General features: G+C 49.7%; 1 protein-coding gene across 22 annotated transcripts in view; it reads right to left on the minus strand.

The window, feature by feature from the left end:
- Positions 1 to 5,545: 5,545 nt before the first annotated feature.
- Llgl2 (LLGL scribble cell polarity complex component 2) overlaps positions 5,546 to 23,722 on the minus strand; it is a 40,963-nt gene continuing 22,786 nt past the window's right edge. For 4 of the 22 annotated variants that reach the window (XM_063241640.1, XM_063241639.1, XM_063241641.1 and 1 more), the window contains 23 exons: positions 23,607 to 23,704; positions 22,032 to 22,113; positions 20,786 to 20,901; positions 20,295 to 20,453; positions 17,189 to 17,351; positions 16,926 to 17,058; positions 16,621 to 16,675; positions 15,928 to 16,082; positions 12,008 to 12,225; positions 11,861 to 11,928; positions 11,570 to 11,723; positions 11,379 to 11,483; positions 10,740 to 11,032; positions 10,498 to 10,648; positions 9,853 to 10,003; positions 9,110 to 9,226; positions 8,836 to 9,002; positions 8,207 to 8,471; positions 7,877 to 8,036; positions 7,618 to 7,646; positions 7,433 to 7,480; positions 7,199 to 7,241; positions 5,546 to 6,064 (listed from right to left, as the gene is read on the minus strand). In XM_063241640.1, coding sequence (XP_063097710.1) covers positions 5,869 to 6,064; positions 7,199 to 7,241; positions 7,433 to 7,480; positions 7,618 to 7,646; positions 7,877 to 8,036; positions 8,207 to 8,471; positions 8,836 to 9,002; positions 9,110 to 9,226; positions 9,853 to 10,003; positions 10,498 to 10,648; positions 10,740 to 11,032; positions 11,379 to 11,483; positions 11,570 to 11,723; positions 11,861 to 11,928; positions 12,008 to 12,225; positions 15,928 to 16,082; positions 16,621 to 16,675; positions 16,926 to 17,058; positions 17,189 to 17,351; positions 20,295 to 20,453; positions 20,786 to 20,901; positions 22,032 to 22,113; positions 23,607 to 23,704 — 3,126 coding nt within the window. In that variant the 3' untranslated portion in view covers positions 5,546 to 5,868. Of the gene's footprint in view, positions 6,065 to 6,521; positions 6,897 to 7,045; positions 7,111 to 7,198; positions 7,242 to 7,432; positions 7,481 to 7,617; positions 7,647 to 7,876; positions 8,037 to 8,206; positions 8,472 to 8,835; positions 9,003 to 9,109; positions 9,227 to 9,852; positions 10,004 to 10,497; positions 10,649 to 10,739; positions 11,033 to 11,378; positions 11,484 to 11,569; positions 11,724 to 11,860; positions 11,929 to 12,007; positions 12,226 to 15,927; positions 16,083 to 16,620; positions 16,676 to 16,925; positions 17,059 to 17,188; positions 17,352 to 20,294; positions 20,454 to 20,785; positions 20,902 to 22,031; positions 22,114 to 23,606; positions 23,705 to 23,722 lie in introns of those variants that run through there. The other 18 variants (XM_063241644.1, XM_063241643.1, XM_063241649.1 and 15 more) reach the window with 18 other exon arrangements.

Raw genomic sequence — 23,722 nt, forward strand, 5'->3', positions numbered from 1 at the left:
GTGTAGTTCAGGCTGGCCTTGAAGTCACTGGGTAGCCCAGGCTGGCCTCAAACTCACAGCAGTCCTCTTGTCTCAGCCTTCCAAGTGCAAGTACTGGGATTACAGGCATGCACCAGCACTAAGAGTTGTCAGGTTTCTTAAACTTGTCATCAGAATTCACATTATTCTCCACTTTGAAAACATTTTAACTCCCATTGCACCAACTGTGCATTGTAATAGTGTATTACCATGTACCTAAATAGTTTTTGTAACAGAGTAAATAATCCAGTCATGATAATTAACAATGCAAAATTTTAGTGTACTATAAGACATACTAAAACATGATGTATGACTTTTGAGGGGGTTTTTTCCTGTCGTTTTGAGACACACACAATGCAGTTCATACTGGCCTTCAATTCACCTTGTAGCCCAGACTGGCCTCAAATGTGCATCGATCCTCCTGCCTTAGCTTTTTGAGTGCAGGGTAGGCTTATGCCACCAGGTCTTATTTGTATGTCTTTGGTAACTGTTATTCGTTGGATGCATTATAATCCTCTGGGAGGTTGAGGCATGAGACTAACAAGTTTGAGCTTAGTGATTTAGCAAGACTGTGTTTCAAACAAATAAAAACTTTTTTAAAAAGGACTAGGATGTAGCTCTGTGTGGAAGTCCTGGGTTCAATTCCCAGTATGTTGTTCCATATTATTTTAGGCTACGAATGATTTCTCAAGCTTATTTTGTTTCACATAAGTCTAATGTAATGCTGTGTATTTAGCAGGTCCATAATAAACACTGACTTGCCAAATGAAACTTTGTGACAGAGTCTCCCTGTGCAGTTCAGGCTGGCCTTGAACTTAATACATAGCTCAGGCTGGCCTCAGATTTGCAGCAAACCCCCGCCTTGGCTTCCAGAGCACTGGGATTACAGGCGTGCATCACCACACCTAGCTAAACTTGGTCTCGGATTCTGAGTATAACCACAGTAATAAACTATGGGTAAAATCTGAGGTGGCTTTTTTTTTTTAACAGTGCTGGGCAGTGGAATCTGGGTGTCTTGCATGCTAGGTGAGTGCTCTCCCATTGAGCTACACCCCCATCTCACTGCCTCTACCTGCTCTACACCCAGGTACTATAAACTCCCTGGCTCTGGGCAGAGCCCTTTTCACTCTATACCACCCTTCCTCCCTCTCTTCGCCTTTTCCACCATCCACAACTCCTCTCGCCTCCTTTGCTTGGGTGCTTATTAGGAGCCAGTGATTTTATAGGCTGTCATTTAATCCCTACAGTCCTTTGAGGAAGGTGATACTGTTAGCCCTCAGTTTCTAGATAGATGAACCAGGAATGAGATCATTCACCTGAGGTCATGTGCCCAGTCACAAGTAAAGCCAGTGTTCAAGGCTGGACCTGCCTGACTACAGAGTCTATGTGAAAAGTAATTTTCTCACCTCTTTGGATGTCTGAGACCCTCGGATCTATGTCACACTGAGAACCCAGGTACCTACTGGACTCTCAGTGGCCCCTGGAGCCAGCAGGAGTAGTTCTTACTCACTCCCCTTTTCCCATCTGGTGGCCCTTCTTGTTATTCCAACTTCCCGGTGCTGCTATTTTGCCACCACGGTCACCTCTCAGGTGGACTGCTTCGAGGACCCCCAGCTCCTGTGCTTGGGCCTGCCCAGCTTCCTCCATCTCACTGCTAGAAAAAAAGACTGCCAACACTTGCACTGCATACCCACCAATAAAAATCACTCACCTAGCCAGGCCTGGTGACACACACCTGAAACCCCAGAATTCTGGGAGGCTGAGGCAGAAGGGCCAGAAGTTCAAGCCCCTGCCTGGGCAATTTAATGACTTAGCAAGACCTTGTCTCAAAATTTGAAAAGGCCCTGATTCAATTTCTAGTACTGGTGACACACACAAAAAAGGGGGGGTCACCTCACATTCTTAACACAAGACTATTTTCTTCAAAATAAAATAAGCAAATATTGATATGCACTGACACATTAACCCTTAGAACATAAGACTGGGTTCAGTGGGCCCATCCCTTTACTGTAAATTTGTGCTTTAGTGTAGTAGTAGCTAGGTGTGCCTCAATATCTTTCCCTGAGGGATACAGGAAGCAATCTGTATGTTTACCTACCTTGATAGGACAAATATCAAAAAGCACACTTGTACACAAAACTGTCAAAACAGGATTTGGACCCAATTTTATGCTCTAAATTGTTTTGCATATGTTCACCCAAGCATCACAGAGGGTCCAACAGACCCACATTACTGTAGGATTAGTTAAAATTTAAAAAGTTTTCTTGTGATTTTTCTGGTGGAACTAATCCAATTCAGAACAATGACATGAAAAACCAGATTTTCAAGTTTTGGAGATTAAACATGAATCATCAGATTACTCATGCATAAATGAAAATGACGGATTATGGTAAAACACATGTTTTCATAACAAGAATAGTGTGGGTGTACAATGACTTTGACATTGGCCATGTGAGCTAAAGTTCCCGTGACAGTGAAATGGAGCAAGAAACAACTGATACACAGGGTATAGAGACCACCTAGATTCACATGAAAAAAGAAAAAACAGCAACGTGAGTACATATTTGAGTAGTCAAAATGTTCTGAAATGGCCACACAACCAAGTGTGTGGCCAATCTAATTAGAAGTAGGTCTGAAAATATAGTGAATGTCTTGGTAGGCGTGAAATGTATTGGACAGAATGCTAGCACTGCCGTTCGATATTGGAAACTAATAGGTGAAATGCTACAAGATGCTATGAAATACACAAGGGCTGGAATGCAAGTAAAATGTTCTGTATGCACTGAGCCATATTCAAAAATGTATTTATTATGATACTTCACTAGCTTGACTGAAAGCATTCATAGGTCTGCTGTACTTAGCACAGATTTCTCATGGTGAGTGCAGGAATATAAAACACTTCTGAGAGAAGTAATAGGTCAAAATATGGTATAAAAATTTATTCCCTTGTAGAGACGACTTACTCTTTTAGACACTTTAGAATTCAGCCATCAGATACTTAATTGGTATAGTGGTAATCCAAATGATGTAATGAACAGACCTGCTGCTTCCATCTCCCAAACTAATTGGAAGGTGACATTTGCTAACAGAGCACAAGTTGACCAGCGCAGGAACTCTACACACCAATAAAGCAGAAATTCCAAATGAAATGCTGCAATTTCAAAACAGACCTGGATAGCACAATTTTTGAATTTCAGAAAGATATAACATTTGCTTCATATATGGCTAAGAAAAGCAAGCTGCTACTGCTGTCAACATTCCACTACGAGGTTAATACTGATAGGGAAATCTTGACAAAACAGAAGCCTGAGACAGAAACTTTCAACAACAAACCCCAACATGGAGTAGATGTTGGTGATGAGTTGTGCAGCAACTGTGATGTCACCTGAAACAGCACTGGCCAACATTTGTATTTTACTTGTCCTAAATGTGTGATATAGTTTGACAGTTTACAAAGAAAATAACAGGCGCCAAGTACCACAGAGAAATTTCCTTAGAGGACTGGGACTGGAGCTCATAAGACATCATAGTCAGCAGTGGAAAAATTAAGTGTTTCTGGCCAGGGAACTATGCAAAAATAAATAAAACCTGAAGCACACTGCTGAGCTGAGGTGAACAGGTAGGCACAGCACGAGTCCAATCTCCAGTTTGATTTCTATTCTAAGCATCCACTACATATTTGATATTATTTTACTGACGTCTTATTCCCCTGCTAAGTGCATGTTTTACAATGTAGTAGAAAGCTCCTGACAAAACAGAGAGGTGACAAGAATGCCATGTAGGAAAGGAAACCTAGATGCACAGGCTGTCAGCGTGACATGGCTGCACAGAACACGTGGTTGTCATGTGTGAAGACTACCTTGGGTGTGGGACTTGAAGCCGAGTTCTTTTTTGTGGTAGAGTTGTTGGTACTCTCATTGGATTTTATATAGGAATTTATTTCTGATGTTATCTTTTAGATTTAGTAAGCAAGGACACAGCTAACATGAAAATGTTGATGTCTATTCTAAATGCACAATACATATGAAGAATTTAATAATTTCTCATTGATATTTTATGTTCCTGTTAACCACACACTAATATAATAACCTCCTGCCAAAACAGCAAGATCAGAGATGTCAATTATGTCCTACAGAAAGACCAGGAAAGCAAAACACATGTGCTGTCAGCCTAAGCAATGCGCGTGTGTGGCGCATGCAGACCACCTTAGGTGTGGTAACTGAAGTGAAGACTATTTTTTTTTGTAGAGTGTTAGTGGTATTTTCATTGTAGTTTCTATAAGAATTTATTTAAGAATTTACCCTAGCCTTGTAAATTTTTTTTTTTTTTTTTTTGGCTTTTTGAGACAGGGTCTCACTATGCAGTTCAGGCTGGCCTTGAGCTCACTTTGTAGCCTAGGCTTGAACTCGAAATGATCCTCCTGCCTCAGCCTCCCAAGTGCTGGAATTACAAGCATGAGCCACCATGCCCAACTATAAATAAATTTTTATAGGAGCTCATAAATAAAGCCAGTTGATGCTGAAAACTTTGATGTTTTATAAACTCAATATTTTTGTAATTTTTTTCCTTTTACATACTCATTTAATAAACTCACAAGATTAAAATTAATAATTCATCAATAGAAACATTATAAAGAATAAATGTGGGTCTGAAAGACCCACGTTTATGTGCCTTGATGACAAAATTAGTCTTATGCTCCAAGGACTACAGCAAGGGTATTTAGGCAAAGCTTATCATTAGTGAGCATGGAAGGAAATCTGTTTTAAGAGCCATCGTGATTTTAAAAAAAGAAACAAGGAAACAAGATGTATTATGTACATGTGCGACACCCTAAAACAATTGCAAAATGCAAGTACTGCAAATGTACTTTTAAAAAATGCCTTCAGTGTTTTCAACTTTTTATTTGTTTTGCTTTGAAATGAGGTCTTGCTGCATTGTCCAGGCTCACTCCTAGGCTTACACAACCTTCCTGCCTTCTCCTGAGTAGCTGAGACTGTATGAGTGGACCACTGCGCCCACTCATTGTCAAATTCTTTTTTTTTTTTTATTTAAGGAGAAAAGAAAAAAAACAGTGAAAGGGTACAAGTTATACAGATTTACAAAAGAAAAAAATGAACAGTAGGAAATCATTAGTTAATGGATTACATATTGCCATCTTAGAAATAATTGTTCAGGTCACAAAATTAAAGCTTGTAGAGTGGATTCTTGTTGAAGCCACACCCCCACCCTGTGAGCCTGCCAGCACCAGAGAGGGCCAGGAGAGTAATACACACACACACACACACAAGCAACCAGCTGATTCAGAGGAATGCTGACTGAGATGATAGCAACTAAAGTAAAGAAACACAACATAAAGCTTGTTATTGTTTGACTCTGCAGGCCTAAAGCCAATGGTCCAAGCAGCTAGAGGATAACAGTATGCAACAGAGTAACTATGGTAGATTCCCTACTGTCTTAGTTTTGATAGCCAATACTGGGTGTCTTCCTTACTTTTCTCTCCTTGAGACAAAATACCCGACACCCAAAATTAGAGAAGGGGTTTATTTAGCTTACAGTTTTTGAGGTTTCAGTCCATGCTCAGTTGGCTCCAAGGCAGGGTGACATGGCTGAGGAGCAACTGTTCATGGTGGCTGCAAGCAGCAAAAGCAAAAGCAACAAGGGAGAAAAGTGTGCCTACACTCCTGCCTTAGGTTGTATGCTGGGTGCAGCACTCACACCACCAATCTCAATGCTATACAACAAACCAACCACAAACGCTAGGTTCAGCCATCCCCATGACTGCATGAGGTTGGGGTGGGCCACAACACTGGGTTCTTGCTGTTTTGTTTCATTTTATTCTGTTTTATTCCCTTAAAAAAAGAAAAGAAAATCTTGTTCATGCTGATCAGCCAGATCACTGTAGTAACTACAAAATACCTCTGGCCCCTGAACTCTGGGTCCACAATAGTCTTGAGATTCATGGTGCCTGTGTATCACCAGCACTTTTTTTTTTCTAAATCCATTTTGTTCAAGGATAAAAAGAAGAGGAGGAGGAAGAGAAAGAAACCTACAACAAAATTTCAAAACACTTCAGTCAGGGGGCAGCATTGGTACATACATTGTGCAGTCATTCATAAATCATTCACTCAGAGTGCAAGACATCTGCATTCAATTATCACCAGTATCTTCTATTGTCTCTTAACAGGAAAGCTCATGTCACTTGTTCATTTGTTTGTTAGTCTACTCACAGGATAAAAGGAGCTGTTGACCTGTTAAATTCAGTCAAACAGCATCATCAGTACCTTCTGGGGCCAGGGGTTATCTAGCTCTCTAGGTAGACAAGTCAGACTCAGGATGGTTCAAAAAAAAGAAAGTGTGCTTATGTTCAGGCACAAATGCTTAAAAAACTGATTCTGAGTACCACCCTGGCCATGGGGACTGACACAGAGGAAGACAAGGCCTCACTATGACTCTATGGATAATTCTTCCACAGGTGAAAAACTAAAATTCTTGGACCAGTCCAGTGAAGAAAGGTAATAAGGTCTTTATTAAAAACTGTTTCACCCAGAGGCAATTAAAATTTATAATTTAAAACCCAGGCCACTACAAAAAAGGGGAGAGGGGCAATAAAAACTGTGCAACATTGACAAAGGACTGAGACAGATAAGGCCAGGAGGGACAGCCCCAGGGCACATTTCTCCTCTCCAAAGGTTGGAGACCAAGTGCAGCAGCGCAGTGGTGCCCTGGATCCACTGGCCTGGCCTGGCCTGGCCCGGTCCAGAGTGTGGGCCTCTCTCCATGGGCAAGCCCAGAGGAAGGGCCCTCAGTAGTGTGTGTTCAGTGTGCAGTCCCGCTCACTGCTACGTGAGGTCAAAAGGAGGCAGCGACTCAGGACCGTCCTGGGCAGGATGGAACACCTCAGTCACCCACCCTGAGCCCAGACACAGTGGTTTCCAGGGTATCTGGAGCATGCGTCAGGGCTGGAGAGGAGGTCCCAGGGCTCTACCCCCTGCCTTCCCAGGGAAACCAGCTGTGCCCAGAGTCCTACCTCCCCCATTGCTGAGGCTGTATCCCACAGCTACCTGGTGAGAACGCCAGTTGCCATAGCCGCTGCTAGGGTTGCAAAGATAGGGAGTCACTGTCCACAGGATGCTCACTGTCCAGGCTCTCTGGGACTCCTGCCAGCCCCTGAGCAACTTACCCTCGGTCTCCCTCCAGTGTGCTCTGGATCTCCTTCAGGACTCCTGCAGGAAGCAGAGACCTGGTGAGGTGAGCCTGGACCAGGCCAGCCACCAGCTCCTCTCCCTTTTACCCACAGGTGCTGGGCGGCTTGTCTCCTGTCTCTGGGTTCTACCCTGGCCTTATAAGCCCCACTCGCCCAAGGAATACCCTTCCCCGCCCTGATGCCAGCCTCCACACGTCCCCCCTGACTCACGCTCATCACTGAGCAGTGCATGCTCCATCACGGGGCCAGGCTTCTTCCCTGGAAGGCAGAGGCCAGGTCAGCCGGGCCCCTGGGCTACACGAAATGCTATTTCTACTCCCAACCCAAACTGTCCCTGCTAACCCAGGACCCCTTTCCTCCCCTTCCAAGTGTGGCCCCAAGAGGCCTAGCTTTACCTTCTCCATCATGCTGGCTCCCCGAGTTTCTGTGGGGGAAGAGATGGTGAGGGCCTGGAGAAGTAGGGAAGTCAAGTGCCCTGACCCACCCTAAGCACGGAATCTGGGGCGCTCTGAAGACTGTTGAGGACTTATGGGTGTGGGGTAGAGCCTGAGGTCACAGGGGAGGGGGCTTGGCCAGTCAGCAGCAGCACCCAGGGTGTCTCACCAAGGGCAGAGTGGGGAGAGGCTGTGGAAAAGCCTACCATTCTCTACCTACCTGGCCCTGCCCACAATCTTCTCAGGGCCAATACTGTCGCCATTATTAGGGTGACTGTGGTTCCTGATTTTGGCTGAATCCACCAGACATCGTGGCTCTACCAGCCACTTGGTGGAAAGAGAAAAGCGCTCAAACTCTGAGGGTGAGATCAGGTAGAAACCTGGGGACAGAAGAAAAGCCCAACAGGTAAGTCTGAGGCTAGGGAGGAGCTTCTCTCCTAAGGGACACTGATCACACTGTAGGGCCAGCCAGCCTGGTGGCGGCTGCCATGTGCAAAGTCCCTCCCCCATATAGACTTGCTTACAAAGGTCCAAGGACAAGCCTGCACACCTTGGCCATATTTGGTGAAGACACAGGATGCAATGCCACTGACGTCCTCTCGGCGAATGCAGCTATATCGAACCTGGGGCTTCAGTAGGGGCAGTGAGACCACCTGGATGTCGCCCAGGTTGGTGAGAACCGCCAGGTGGTGTTCCCCATAATCTTCGGCCTGACAGCTGCCAAAGTGGGCCACACCAACCCGCCGCACACGTGATCCCTCCAAGGCTGTCAGCTTCAGCTTCAGCTTGGCACTCACCTTGGGCAGGGTGAACACCTGGGGACACAGGATAGCTGGTGACACCACAGCCAGGTGTGTTGCAGCCATTGCCACTATGACCCTGCCCTCTGAAACCCTGCTGGGTTTTAGTGCCCCTAGGCTTTCAGATGCTGACACTGCACTTGGGCTGGGAGGACTTGAGGCCACTAACTTCCATGTCTAGAATTCTGTCCCTTCTGTAAACTTGGGCTCCTCCTCCATGTCCCTACCTGTGACTCAGTGGCTCAGGGACCCAACACAAGATGACTCCTCTCTTATGCCTCTGGAGCCCTTCTGATACCAGGTTTGAGCCATCATCATTTGTGCCCAGGGACTAAACACAGCACATATCCCAGAAACCCTGCCACCATCCCTGTGACACCTTGAATTGCTCCTCTGACACCACAAGCAGCTGGTGGCTTCCCTGCATGTCTGGGCTCTTTGACAGGTCATGGGCCACTTCCAGGGGCTCAGGAAGGGGTATGCTGCATCCATCAAGCACCAGGATGCCCACCACAGGTGCTCTGTGCATCAGCTGAATCTCCTTGGCTACAAGAAGGCAGCAGGGGGGCCGAGGCAGGCGGTCAGGCCAAGACACCAACCTGCCTCAGCCCAGGCAGGTCAAGCACCCTCCGCCCACCCAGTCCAGCACTTACCCTGCTCTGCCCATACCGTCTCATCCATTCTTCGCTCGGCAGGGGGCACACGCAAGGAGAAGGCATAGACAGTGCCGCCATTGGTGCCAGCCCACAGTGAGGGGCAGTGGTGGGAGCCTACCAAGAGGCAAAGGTGGGGGCGTCTCATCTCTTGGCTCTGGGAGCCAGGGAAGTTAGACAATCTGGGTTCCCATCCCAACCTTGCCACTCCTCTTTAAGCCTCAGTTTCTGCCACTCTACCATAGACATGCTATGGGCCCTGCCTACTTTCTGGGGAGGATGGGGAAACTCTTGACAGTTACACAGGGTCCCACAAACAGATGATTCTCAATCTAGGACATCTCAGTACTAGCTTCCATATAACAATGGACACATTCACCTAATGGGGAGAAATGGCCAAGGGAAGAACACTTTCATACGTCCACCAGGGACCGTGTCATCCCCAACCCTCATGGTCACTCAAGGAGGAGGAGGTCATTCCCCCATTTCACAGAAGGAAAAGCTGAATTCCATAAAGATGAACTGATATGTCCAAGGCCATCTTCCCAGACAGTGGCAGAGCCTGGATATGAAGCCAGGCAGAAGGACACAGCCAAGCAGGTAGGGGAATCTGATCTACCCCCTGCTCACAGGGTGAAACCCTCTTGGGTTCTAGGAAGCCAGCAGTTCCTACAGGCCCTCATGCCAGGGATACCACATGCCAGAGGTGTCCATATGTTCCCAACCTCAGACTGGCCACTCACTGTCCCTCAGGAAGGTATCAGCGAAGTAGAGTGTCCGAACAAAGCCTGTGAAGGAGTCCTCAGCTGAGCGGGCCTCAATTTTGCGCTGTACGGGCGCCAGCTCCATGTTCTGCAGGCCTGTCTGCTCTGCCTTTGTGCCTGCTGTCTGCATCTGCAGTGAGTTGGGCTGGGGCTAAGGGTAGGTTCAGGTCACCCCTCCCCAAGGAGACTGACTGGTTCAATGCCAGTCCTTCTAGGGAAGGTTGGCCTGGGTGCAAGAGTACCACAACCAAGTAGGAGATGCCCTAGCTGGAAGACTGCCTGCCCTCCCACAGGAAGCAGAGGGAAAATGAGAAAAAAAAACACTAGCATTTCCCGGGGACTTACATTAACATTAAGCATTAACAACTACTTACTACTTAATGCTTAACATTAAGCATTAACAACTACTTACATTAAGTAAGCATTAACAACTATTATCTTTTGCATTTAGGTAAACAAAGACAAAAAAGCAGTGATATATCAAAGGTCACATGGTGAGTACTGAACTGTACTGAACTATTCAGCACCCGTACTTCTAGGCCAGTAAGCCCAGGAGAGAGCTGCATGGTCCTGCCAGTGGCTGCTCTAGGCTTGGCCTAGGCTCAAGGCAGCCTTGGGCCTTACCTCTCCTGGGGTACCACCTGGCGGGCGTTTCCGGCTAGACACTCTGCTGCGGCGCATCCGGCGGAAGGACTGACGCAGGGACTTCTTGAGGGACTTCACGCGGGACAGCGGGCCCTCTAAGGCTAGCTGGTCACTGGGGTGCAGTGTGCACCTGGAGGGGTAGCGGGCCATTAGTGCTGCCAGTGCTGAGGGGCCCTCAGAAGGCCCCAACATCACTCCCTGGCCCCAATTATCTTGCTCACTTAACAAAGACCTGCCGCCTCTGCTGGTAATCAAAGAGCCCGAAGCCATGGCTAGTGCCAAAGGCCACAAGCCTCCACTCAGAGTGCAGAGCCAAGGAGGTAACCACAGCTGGGGGCTGGCACTGCACCAACACAAAGGGCTGGAAGCCAGGCTCAAAGCGCACAGGCCCCAAGCGGGCTGCCAGGCGCTCATGCCCTTTCCAGCGGTAACCCTCCTGGTCCTGCAGCAGGTCGGCCTCCACCTGCTTCACAGCGTGCTCTGCTGCCTCGTCATTCAGCTCCAACAACAGCACCTGGGGTGGGGCGTAGAACAGGAAACGGGGTTTCAGCAAATCCCAGGCACCAGGGAACAACAGACCTGGGACTCAAGCCAAGGCCCACAATCCATGTAGGCAATTCGTTCTGATTTCTAGAGGACAAAGAACCATCCTGGGGCCACCCTCTCCATTCACTGGCCTCCATTCATTGGGAAGAGCAGAGTGACAGGATGTACAGTGGGTTACACTTGTGGCAGGTGCTCAGAGACTGGTTCCTGTCCCTGCTGTTCCCAACCCTGAGAAGGAAGCTCCTGGGTCTGGATGCTGCCTCCAAATCATTCAACCACTGTCCTCTCAGTCCCTACCCTCCCCAGCCTGCTACCTGTCCTGCTGTGCCTGCCACAGCCAGGTAGCCACTGTACTTGCACAAGAAGATCTTCTGGATGCCCAGTCGGGGATCGTCACTGTAGGGGTCAAAGGAGCCCACCTGTGAGGGAAAAGGACCCTGTGAGCAGTCCTGAGCCAGCTCCAGCCTGTCCACACCCCACCCTGTTCCCTGGCTCCTGGCCTCACCTTGCGCAGGGGGGGCCACTCCTCCTCACCCTGGGCGCTGAGGCTCTCGCTGGCATCCGTGTCAGTGAGGAACACCCGCACTGTGCTGAGTCTGTACAACAGCCGCAAGCAGACACCGGAGGCATCCCAAAACCGTACCGTCCCGTCCTCATGCCTGTGGGCACAGCCAGTCTCTCCTATCAGCGCAGTGCCAGCTAGGTACCCAGGGGACTGACACACACACAACTCAAGAGCTCAGCTGCCACCCCATGTCCACCTGGGAAGAGGAAGAGTGCCATCGAAGTCACCTACCCTGTAAGCAGCAGGTCCCTCTGGGGTGGGGATGGGGCCAGGCTGGTGCCACCATCAATGGGCCACTTCTGGAGAAAGAGACAAAAAGTCTGGGAGAGTCTGGCTTCCAGGTGGGCTAGGCTGGGGCTAGCGCCAGGCTGTACCTACCATTGTGGAGAAGTGTACATTCTGCCGGCTGCCGGCGGCAATGATGCGTTCCCACAGCTTCAGGGGGATGTTGGACACATGGTGGGAGCAGGTGATGGCCGAGCAGTGCAGGGAGGCCAGGTAGGGTGGCTGCACTGGGGGCCAGCCTGGTGTCTGCAGGTCAATAACCACTATCTCCTCCTCAGCCAGCACCACGAGGGCGTAGGGGTCATCAAAAGCTAGGGTATAGGCCAAGGGTCAGGCCCAGGAGCAGGAAGTTTGCCCCAGTCTGGCCTTGCAGAATCAAGAGCTCCAGGGTAGGAGCCTGGGAATCTGCATATTCAGATACGCCCTGTTCTTGGATGCATAAGCAAAATCCTCTACCTGGATCCTGGGCTACAGAAAGGGCTGGAAGGCCCAGTCCCCACCAGGAAATGGCCAGCTGAGCACACCTGAACCTCTTCCCTGGTACCTATTCTCTGTACCCAGCCCTGGCTGGCATGTACCTACTGACTGTTCCTGCAGGCAGCGACCGGCAGGGCCCCACTGCTGGGGGGGTGTTCCCATCCCATGCAATTGCCTTACTCGGACCTGGCCATGGTCAGTGCTCAACAGAGTAAGCTGGAACCTGGCTTCACGGCACTTTTCTACCTACCAGGCCACCTACCAGCTCCACCTGGCTGGGCCCTCAAACACCAGCCCAGAGAAGAAACCCAGCTGACACTTCTGCGTGTTCCCAAAGCCTCAGTGGCCTGCACGCACCTCACACACTGGCATGTTCTGCTCCCAGCACCCATGGGTTCTGTCCAGCACAAGTGCTTGAACCAAAAGCCCACTACGACTGTAGCCTGACTGACATAGGTTCTTGCTAAGTTGAGTTACCAGGATAGGCCCAAAATAGTGCGCTCCTACATCAGCCTTCTGGGGACGGGGTTAGGAAGGAAGTGGCTGTGCCCACTTCCTTTCCCTTTGAATCCTCCTCATCAGGCTTTCATCCTCAAGAGTAAGCATTCCTCTAAGTCATCCACAGTCCTGCTGCCATGCATGTGGTGCCACCTGCCTGGGTCCCACACAGCTCACAGGGTCCCTTTGGTGATACTTCTCTCAGATCTTCTGCTGCTCAGTTTCCCTGTCAGATCCCATCAACCTCCATGCCCACATAACTTCAGAGTGGCTGGAGCTGGGTTATTTCAAGGTTGCTCTTCTGTGCCATCTCCTCTACTATTGGGCAGCCTCATGCAGCCAGTATCAGGGCATTTCAGCTACATGGATGACTCCAAATCTCTTCTCTGAACCCAGGCTCACAATTTTAGGCATCTACTCAGTCCCTCCAGCTCAAACCCCACACACACACCTGAAAGCCCGTCTCTTCCCCCGCCTGCTTACAGCTTCTTGAAGCTCTAGCAAATACCTCGCCATCCTTGATTTCCCTGTCTGCCCAGGGCATCTGCCTAGACAAGGGGTTGATGAAGGGCCTCCTGGCCCGATACCTGTTTCTGTCCTGAAGTTGTAGTGGCACCAAGATGAGCCCATGCACTGACACACTGCCTGTGGCTGCCTTGGCTCTGTGATTTGCACTTACCATGGTGGGAAAAACACCTGCTGTCCAGCCCACCTTTACAGATTGACCATCGGTCAAGGCTGGATGTCAGAAACAATGTCCCTAACCCAGCCACGTCCCATAGCCCCATGCTTCTGTCCCAGCTTAGGCCACACTGCTTTCCCACTTGGCTTTGCAGGGTTCCCCTCTATACTATCACACCATATTCCCCACGTGACAGCCAGTTAGATCCTTTTTATTTTTTGAGATAGACTCATTTTGTAGTTTTAGACTGGCCTTGAACTCCAGGGAATCCTCCTGTTTCAGCCTCCTGAACGCTGGAATTCAAGCGTGCACCACTATGCCTGGTTTAGACCCTCCTTAGCAGAGACCAGGCCATGGCCCCTCTATTTGGTGCGCCCATTTCTCTCAAAATACACCCAAAGATCTCACTATGCCTGCACCACGGAACCATATGCTCTGGAGTGTCTGGCATCGTCTCCATGGCCATGCTGTCCTCCACCCCTCCCTCTGCTCACATCTCTCTTGCCAAGAGCTCTTGCAACTCAGTCTCTGCAAAGGCCTTTGTAGGGCCACCCCTGCCCCCGTGTCTAAGGGGCTTGATGACCATCTTGTCTAAATCAGCACTGTCCCCTGACCCCACCTTGGTCTTCTCACCTGGCCTTGGCTTTTTTTAAATTTTTGCCCCTGACATTGCCTGTCACACTGTCTCTCTGCACTTCAAGCCTCACCAGATCAGGGGCTTTGTGTACTCCAGGGCAAGACCTGGCATGCAGTAGTTGCTGACTACACAAGAAAGCCTGCCCAGCACAGGACACAGGAACTCAGGGTGCCCACACTTTGTCTGAGGGGAGCATCCCCCATTACACACCAGTATCCTGACCTGCTAAATATGAGAGCTGGAGACACAAATGTACGGTCACAGGAAGGTGGCCTGCCCTAGAAAATGGTTTTATTTATATTTTTACTATAGTACTGGGGATTGGACCCAGAGCCTTCACACTGAGCTACATCCCAGCCTCCCCTCCCCGACATTTTTTTGAGGCAAGGTCTTGCTAAATTATGGAGTCACCCAGTCTAGGTCTGAACTTTGGATTCTCCTGCCTCAGCCTCCCAGAATGCTGGGATCACCTGTACCTACCACCATCCTTGCCTCCCACTGTTTTGTTTTAACTTTATATGTATTCTTTTCCTCCATTGGTTTACAATATGTAGTTCAGTGAGAGCTTCTCTCCTGCCTCCTCCACCCATGCACTGCAGGGAACCCCAGGCTCCATGCCTACATTGCTCTGACTGTTTAGAGGAAGGCAGCAGTAGAGCCCTGCTTTCAGTACAAGGAGGAAAGCAAGGCCAAGAAAAAAGGGAACAAACAGCTGGCCGGTGCTGCACATCTGTATCCCAGTACTCTCAAGGAAGCTGAGACAGGAGAATCGAAAGTTTGAGTCCTGTCTGGGCAAATAAATAAGACCTTGTTGCAAAATAAAAAATAAAAAGGGTTAGGAAAATATGAACTCCTAGTACTGCAAATTAAAATAAGTAAAATCCGATACACTACAATGGAAAGCCAGGAAGTCTCAGACCAAGCTGTCCTGGGCAGCACTGCCTCCAACCTCTGGTTGTCTTGGCCCAGGCAGGCCTGGGACATTGTCAGAGAATGCTTTTCCAGAAATGGAAATGCTTTTCCCATATGCCTCCTCCCTGGCTTTGGACAACAGCCCTTGCCGGTCTTGCCTGTCACCCACATGGTCACCCTAGCCAGAAGGCGACTTCACCTGTCTACGTCAGGACCCTCTTGCTTGAGTTACGTGTGTGACATCCCCCATGGTGCACAGCGATTGGCCCCTCTAGGCTGAGACCCTCAGACAGCATGGGGCAGACACGAGAAGTGGCTGAAGGATGAAGCTCTGGCTGGGCATCCAGCTAGGGAAGATGGTGAGGGGGAGGAGATGGGGGTGACTGGTGCCACTGGCCTTGGTGGCACTAAGAAGCTGGGCACAAAAGTGCATGTCTATAATCCCAGTACTCTAGGTGGCTGAGGCAGGAGGACTGCAAGTACAAGTCTCAGCCTGAGAAACTTAGCAAGAACTTGTCTCAAAATAAAAAAGTAAATAGATAAAAGGCTGAGGATGTAGCTTAGTGTGAAGATCCTGCTACTGGGTGGAAAGAGAAAAAGGATCCCCAGTATTGAAAAAAACAGAGAGAGAGAAAAGGAAGGGAGGAAGGGATGGAGGGAGAGAGGGAAAGAGGAAAGTCACAGTGAGGCCCGAAGACCCCAAGGCAGCAAGGTCAGGAAAGCCACACAGGGCCCTCTATTTCTGCACTGCTCCATCAGCCCTCACCTCCCACGCCCACTGTGCACACCACTGCCAAGGCTGCCCACCTGCCGCAGGGTCCGCCTCAGCAAGCACAGTGAAGTCAATGACTCGGGAAGTGAAGTCGAAGGCCGTCTGCTGGCTGTCGTGGAATACGGAGATGCAATGGCGGTCCCCGTAGCTGGCCCGCGGCATGCCACCCTGGAAGATGGTGAAGGGCAACCTGCCGGCACAGGAGTACAGTGGGTGGGGGCTCCACATAACCTGAACAGCCACAAGCTGGGCTGGCAGCTGGACTTCTTGGAGCACACGGGGCAGTGCCAGCCTCTGTGGCATGGCTTAGGGTCTGGGGCTCCTAGCACTGGAAAAGATGTCAGCCTCAGGGTGACTGGACCCCCAACTCCTCCTGAATGCCGCAACCCAGGAGAACCTGGGGGAAAGGATGCATCCACCCTGGGGTCCTGAGTCTCTACAGCCACTTCTGCTTTGACATCAGGCCTCCCTGCATGATACTGTCTGAAGAAATGGGACTGCAGTTAAAATACAGCGAAACCCATTGATTGGCAGGGGAGAAAGCAGTGGGAGGAGATTTTGAGGAACTGCTAAGTTATAAATAGCAAGTCTGCCCTTCTCTCCCTTCCTGGGTCCAAGACCCCATGAAAGCATTTACTAGGCACAATCTCCCTGAACAGGAGACTGAGAGATCTCTTTAACCCTCCATGGAAGTTCTGCAAAGCAGAGGAACAAACACTAGTACCTACCCTTGTTTAGTGGTCAGCCAGAAGATTTTGGTAATAGCTTTGCAAGGAAATGGGCCTAAAAAAAAAAAAGTGAATTTGAATGGGTTCCCCACGACCACCCTGCTCCTAGATATGCAACAGTTCCCATGAGCACAACTCCTTCACAACCAGAAAACCCACTGGGAGTTTCAGAACAAGCTCTGGCCCTCTCTGGGCCCAGGTCTGGCTTCTATGGCTGGTCACCCTATGCTCACATCCAGGCAAGACCCAAGGCTCTTCTATGGTGGGAGGGTGGGCAGGGCCCACTGGGCAGGTGGAATACTGACCATAAGGCATGGAGCTGTGCAGGGGCTCTGGCTGCTGGGTGTCACTGGATACAGGCCACTGGCAGTGACTGCCATCGGAGTGGCAAGTGACAATCAGGTGGCCATCCCGCTGCCAGCTGACATTCTCCAGTTGCTTCAGAGCAAAAGAGAGGGAAAAAGAGCATCAGCTTGTGCAGCGCTTCCAGAACCTACATTCCTGCACGGCAGCACAAATTCTATGTGCCCCAAGGGACCTGGTGGAGTCACCATCAGCCACCACCTACCTGGCTGCTGAGGAAATGGCAGAGCACACGGCTGCCCTGCAGGTCCCAGATGATGACCAGGCCCCGACTGTAGCCGATCAGGATCTGGCCGGGGTCTTGAGGGTGTTCCTGCAGAGCCTCTACCATCTCAAACACTCGCCGCTGGCAGGCCTCCTCGGGCAGCCTGTGGACAGAGGAGGCATGAGCCCAAGCACTACCCTCCCACATGGCTGTGGCAGGGCACTGTGGCATATGGCACTTAATGTGCCACACTGGAAAGGTGGCTGGGACATATTGCCATCACAAATGCAATGTGTAAAGCGGGACAGTGACACGTAAAAACCCTCAGGATGAGCCAAGCATGGGATGCACTCCCATGATTTCAGAACTTGGGCAGCTGGGCAGAAGGATGCCCTGAGTTCAAGGCCAGCTTGCACTACAAAGTAAGTTCAAGGCCAGCTGGAACTATACAGCAAGACCCTGTCTCAAAAACTAAGCCAAACCAAATCAACCAACAACAACAAAAAGAAAACCTAGAATATAAGTGCAGGAGGGACAACTATAACAAAAGGCAAGAAAAGAGTCCAGAAAAGTCCCCGTGAGAAGGGAGTCTCAGGGAGGGATCAGGAAGGGCAGGTCTCTTGGGGGTACTGACAGTGAGGTTCGCTCTATCGGAATGTTAAACTATACTTTCACGGTTAGTGATTTCTGTAAACAGGTGGTACTTTATAATAAGGAAGGATCAAGATCTACAAAACAAAATCTGTACGGCTCAGTCTGAGCCTTAATTCTTCTCCTTCTCTGAACCTAGAACGCTAATTCGAAGTCTGGGGGCGCTGCAGCCCACAGAAAACCCTGAGGCACTAGGCATGGAACCAGGACCAACACCAAGAATGCTCAACAAGAGCGGAAACTACGAGTCCATAGGCCTCTACATCACAGCCCAACAAAAGCCCAGGGCTCGGCCCCAGACACCAGATGCGGAGGCACTGACCACTCTGGAGTCAGAATTAGCTTGAGCAGTGAGAATCACAGAGGTCTGTAGCCTCCCTGTAAAGTTCTTTTTTCTTTTATTTCTTTTTTCATTCTTTTGAGGCAGGGTCCTGCTATGTAGTCCAGGCTGGCCTGAACACTCACTTTCTGTCTCAGCTTCCCAAGTGCTTGGATACAGCTGCACACCAACATGCCTGGCATGTAGAGTATTAACTTTTGAAGAGGATTTCAACTCAATGTATTGCTCAATGTGTTACTCATATAACTAAAACTAAATCTCTTAAATTACATGAAAGTGATGCAGGAATCATGTGATTTGAAAAAATGATGTGTGCTAATATTGTTTGGACAATTAAATGCCAATACCTTGTAACTGGTTTTTTTTTTTTACCTTGTAACTAATTTAAAGATAACAATGCACAATGCATTAACCATAGTTACTCTTTAATTACTGTGTTTTGAAATTTTATTTTTTTCTCTTTAAAATTGAAAAAAAAGGGCTGGGGATTTAGCTCAGCAGCACAAGTGCCTGCCTTGCAAGTGCACAGTTGTAAATTCGATCCCCAGTACCAAAAAAAAGAAAAAAGAAAATTGAAAAAAGAAAAACAAAAAAATAACCAAAGAATCATGATTTGAACCCCCCCCCTCAACCCCTGGAAGAATAGGAGACAGAAGATGTGCAGCAGGACCCTGGTGGCTATGTTTTGTCTGCAGGAGACTCCACAGCCAGCTAACGCATTTTTCCCCCATTCATTAAAACACTGGAGTTAAACTGTTACGCAGTTTTTCCCTCTTGCTGTGTAACACAAACTTGCCTCAAACTCTCAGGGACCCTCCTGCCTCAGTCTCCCAAGTGCCGGTACAGCTGTCCACCCATGCCTAGTTTATCTATTTTTCCCACACAAATCGACAGTGGACGTTTCCTCCTATGTTTAAATATTCTTTAAGACATTTTGTTTTGTTTTTGTTTTTTGGAAAGAAGGTCTCGCTCTGTAACTCAGGCTTGTCCCAAATTCACATTGATCCTCCTGCCCGAGTCTCCCAAGGGCTGGGATTACAGGTGTGCACCCCCATATCTGGCATTCTTCAAGATATTCTTAGTGAGCTGGGCGTGGTGGCATATATCTGTAATCTCAGGCCTTAGCAGGGCTGAGGTAGGATGATCAGAAGTTTGAGTCCTGCCTGAACAATTTGGCAAAACCCTGCATCTCATAATAAAAAAATTAAAAAATAACAAAGGCTGGTGATGCAGCTCAGCAGTATACCACCTCCAGATTTAATTCCCAGTATGAAAAAGAAAAGACACTCTTAATGTTAGTGCAAATAATATCTACACAAAGGTAAAAACTGTTAGGCAATTAGATGTTTTCCAACTTTTTGCCATTAAACACACCCTATAGTGATGGTTCTGTGTCTCTGGAGTTCCCCCTTAGGACGATACCTTCTCAGGAGTGAGTCATGAGGACCTGCCATGTTGGACACTTAGGAACTAGGTGAGCACTGTCACAGGGAAAGCTGAGTAAGAACTGGATTGCTAGAGGGGCTCTCAGGCATTCAGGCATCTCTATGACTGGGCTCCAGCCCTCTAACCACAGGTAGGCGTGGCTGAGCCATGGTGCAGCCGACACGCTGAGGGGCAGGGCCCCTGCCATCCTGCCCCCAGACCATGCTCGGGTTAGGCACCACTTGTGCCCACCCCCATCCTACACGCACGCTTCTCTGCTCTGACCTTGGGCTTGCTGCCCCTGCCCTACTCTGTCAAGTGGGAAAGCCATACGGTTTGTACTCGGGGAACACAGCCTCACCCAGGAATCCTCCCAAGACAGCAAAGCGCTGCCCAGACAGGCGAGCCTCCCTTGTGGTCATTCAGAGATGTGGACAGCCTGGCCTGCTAGGACCCAGACCCTAGCCTCCTCCCTTCCCTGTGGAAACATACGACATCCACCCTCTCCCCATCCAGACCCAGTCTGACTCTGCTTTCTGCAGATACCACCACCCAGGAGCAAACCCTCAGGAATGACCTCAGCAAAGCACCAGCCTCATGACTGCCTGGGCTTTACAGTCACACATGTCACACACAAAGGAAAGCTCAGCACAGTGCCCCAGACACAGGCATTGGCAGGAGCAGGCTCACCACTGCAGCACAGCCTCTGAGCTGATGGTCCGGTCCTCCAGCACGCGGAAGCTGGGCAGCTGTACCACGAACACGTTGCCGCTCTCGGTGCCCAGGTAGAGGAGCTCTTGGGAGGAGTGAGGCAGGACCACAGTGATCTGCGTGGCACTGGGGGCAGCCCTGCCAAGGAGGACAGCTGCTCATGAGCTGGGTGCTGCCAGGGATAGGATCCCTCACTCTTGGCTGTCCTTGCTAGCCCAGGGAAGGTCTGGCCTAGGAAATGCAGGCCTTTAATGGGATATAGACCATCTCATGCCATGACAAATACCAGAAATCCTTCGAACAGGGCGTGGGCACTGAAGAGAGGCTGCTGTCCTGCCTCCAGAGCCCAGGGTGCTTGAACATGAGACTCAGTGGCTGAGTCACAGACCAAGCACTGTCCAAGACTCAAGGGAATCTGCAAGGATGAGCCCACCTGAGTTGAGACATACAGGAAGGAGACATTGTCTTACCCTGGGGGGCCACGCAGAGTGAAGCTCTCATCCTCCTGCAGCTCTGACACTCCGCCCTTGACCTTCAGGCTCCACAAATGCAGACTGTTGTCATCCAGCAGGGTGACCAGCTTGCACTAGGGAGGAAACAGGGGCAGGGGACAGGAACACGCTGGCTTGTTAAAAAAGCAGGCCTCGGGGGCTGGAGATTTAGCTCAGTGGCATAAGCACCTGCCTTGCAAGCAGGTGGTCGTGAGTTCAATCCCCGGTACCGATAAAAAGTTTAAAAAAAAAAAAAAAAAAAAAGCAGGCCTCTGCGCACCAGGGTGGTTCAGCCTGGTACAGTTGTATCAAAGAGCCCAGGACTTAAAAGTTCCCAGCAACTCTGGGTGGGCTGTGGGCCCCCAGCCGGCCCCAGGACCACCCCTCTCACATCAACCCACCCTTCATGGAAGATGTGAAGAGGCCCTGTTATGGATTAAAAACTGGTGGTCAATTTAATGCCAGCTAGATTACATCAGCATGGCATTGAGCGAAGATGCTCCACCTGAGGAAAGTTGCCAGGATAAATAGGTGAAGGGTTGAGGCGTTAAGGAGGCATTGTGGGTTCTCCTACGAGTTGCTGTCTGAGCTGTTGGTTCTCCTGGAGAAGCTCTGGTCCTCACATTGAGCATTATCCTGGCTCTGGAGAGGAAGACGTGCTGCTTGGTCTCCAGGATGAACTTGTCACGCTGCTTCCTGGCACGTACCAGACTGTGCTTGTCGTTGGAGAAGCTCGGGGTTTCCGTGTTGCTGAGGACAGCTGTGGTGCCTTTCAGGATAGCCCTGGTCTTTGTTGTGTGTGTGACTTCTTGGCTCCAGCGTAGAACCCTCATCCCACTAGCACAGCTCCTTCACTCTGCTGGCATAGACTTTCTGGCTTCTACCACTGACCCTTGGGTCTTACCGGCACGGATCCATAAAAGAAACTGGCGTGAGTCCTTCTTGTGGGCTCTGGACCTCCAGCTGGACTCATGGAGGCATTGTCCTGAGCTCTGGATTTTTATCTGGACTCTTGTGGGACATTGCTATGGGGTTTAGGCTCTTGACTACATAATCTATGTCTTTGGTGTTGTGGATAGATTTCCTGCATTTTCCTGTGTTAACTCCTGGTGATCATTATAAAAATATTATAAACTTCATGTCCTAATCCTAGTTGTTCTCTATGTACAACCCCTGACTACAACAGCCCTGTCCCTCCTGCTTCCCTCCCCAAGCCAGGCCTCACCTGGCCAGGCAGGAAGTGGATCTGTACCACAGCGTTGTTCTCCCGATGAAGTCCCATGAACTCCACTCCAGGAGCACCGTAGCTTAGGAGGAGCTCAGGAAAACCTCTGAATGCTGGACACTAGCCCTCACCACCCTGAACAGCAGACCTTCTGACCCAAGTGGCCAGGAGTAGAAGTGCACAAAAGGGTTTCCATTCCCACAGACACAGGGTATCAGCTCTGGGGCCTGGGGTGCAGAAGAGACAGCAGTGGCCCTGGCCAGGTGTACTCAGCCAGTGACTTGACCCAGGACAAATGTCTCAGCCAGGCAGCTGGGAGGCAGCTCCGCAGAGAGTGAAGCCGTATGGTGGTGACTCTTAGGTACCCCCTCTGTTCCCTCCAGTCATCCCCTCCCCCCAGTGAGCTGCAGCAGCCCATCAACTAGCACAGGGGGCACCTATGAGAAGATGCAGACTGTGGGGCTGGGCCCTCCACCAGCATGACCTGTGGGGCCTGGCATGAGGGACTGGTAACCAGGATATGGCTGAGACCTGGCAATGATTAACCAGCTGGGAGAAGGCTGAACGACAACAGGACCTGGGCCTCTGCTGCTAGGTATACAGCAGATCAGCAACCTAGAAGCCTCAGCTGCTCCCCAACATCTGGTGACAGAGAAGCAGGACAGAACTGGGGCTTTGCTGCAGGAGGTGCTGCTGAGTAATCCAAGGTGGCCCCGAGCTCCCAACTTCACTGGGCCTCATTGTAGCTCACCTAGGAGTATGGGACAGACTGAGTGGGTTTCAAGACTCAAACCTCAGAAAAAGTCCAAATTAAAATGGGTATGGTAGCACACATCCATAATTTCAGCATTCAGGAAACTGGCAGGAGGATCACTGCAAGTTTGAGGCCAGTCTGAGCTCCATAATGAGTTCAAAGCCAGATTGAACTGCATAGCAAGACCCTATCTCAAAAACAAAAAGAAAAGACAAAAAAAAAATTTTTTTAAAGGGTTGGAAAGCCCAGTGTGGTGGCATATACCCAGAATCCCAGCACTCAGGAGGCTGAGGCAGGAGGATTGCTAGGAGTTCAAAGCCAGCCTAGGCTCCACAGTGAGTTCAAGGCCAGCCTAACCTGCATTGCAAGACCATCTTGGAAAAAAAAAAAAAAAAAGCAAAAATAAAACAATAAAAACCTTAAAATTAAAATAGGGCCGGGAATGTAGGTCAGTGGGAAGGTCCTGGGATAATGCTTAGTAGAACAAAACAAATAAACTAAAACAACAGGTATTAGGGCCCCATACCGTCAGGGCAGAAAGAAAAGGTGCTGAAGCCAGGCCACTGTCCTCCTAGAAAAGTGGCTGGCTACAAGAAAGCTCCTGCTCTGCCTGCTACAGAAACTCCCAGCTATAGATGACAAAGAGGCCCCTCCCCCTCAGTCTCAAGCCCACCATCTCCTCTCCAGAAAGGCCAGATGAACAACCCCTCTGACTATACTGTCCCCAGCCCAACGAAATCACTTTCACTGCCAGAAGTCAAGTAAGTCCTGCTGTCATCCCAACAGCCTAAGACCCAGGGAGGACAAGATGGAAAGGATACAGCTTGATGGCTCCAGAGCGTGTGCCGATGGCCAGGATGCGCAGGGAGGGGCTGTAGCCCAGGGCACTGGGCTGGTGCGGGAAGCCATGCTCCACAGTCTGCAAGGACAGCCAGCC

Source organism: Cavia porcellus, unplaced genomic scaffold, assembly GCF_034190915.1.
Source record: "Cavia porcellus strain 051 isolate PalLab524CR breed Dunkin Hartley unplaced genomic scaffold, mCavPor4.1 scaffold_32, whole genome shotgun sequence".
Lineage (NCBI taxonomy): Eukaryota > Metazoa > Chordata > Mammalia > Rodentia > Caviidae > Cavia > Cavia porcellus.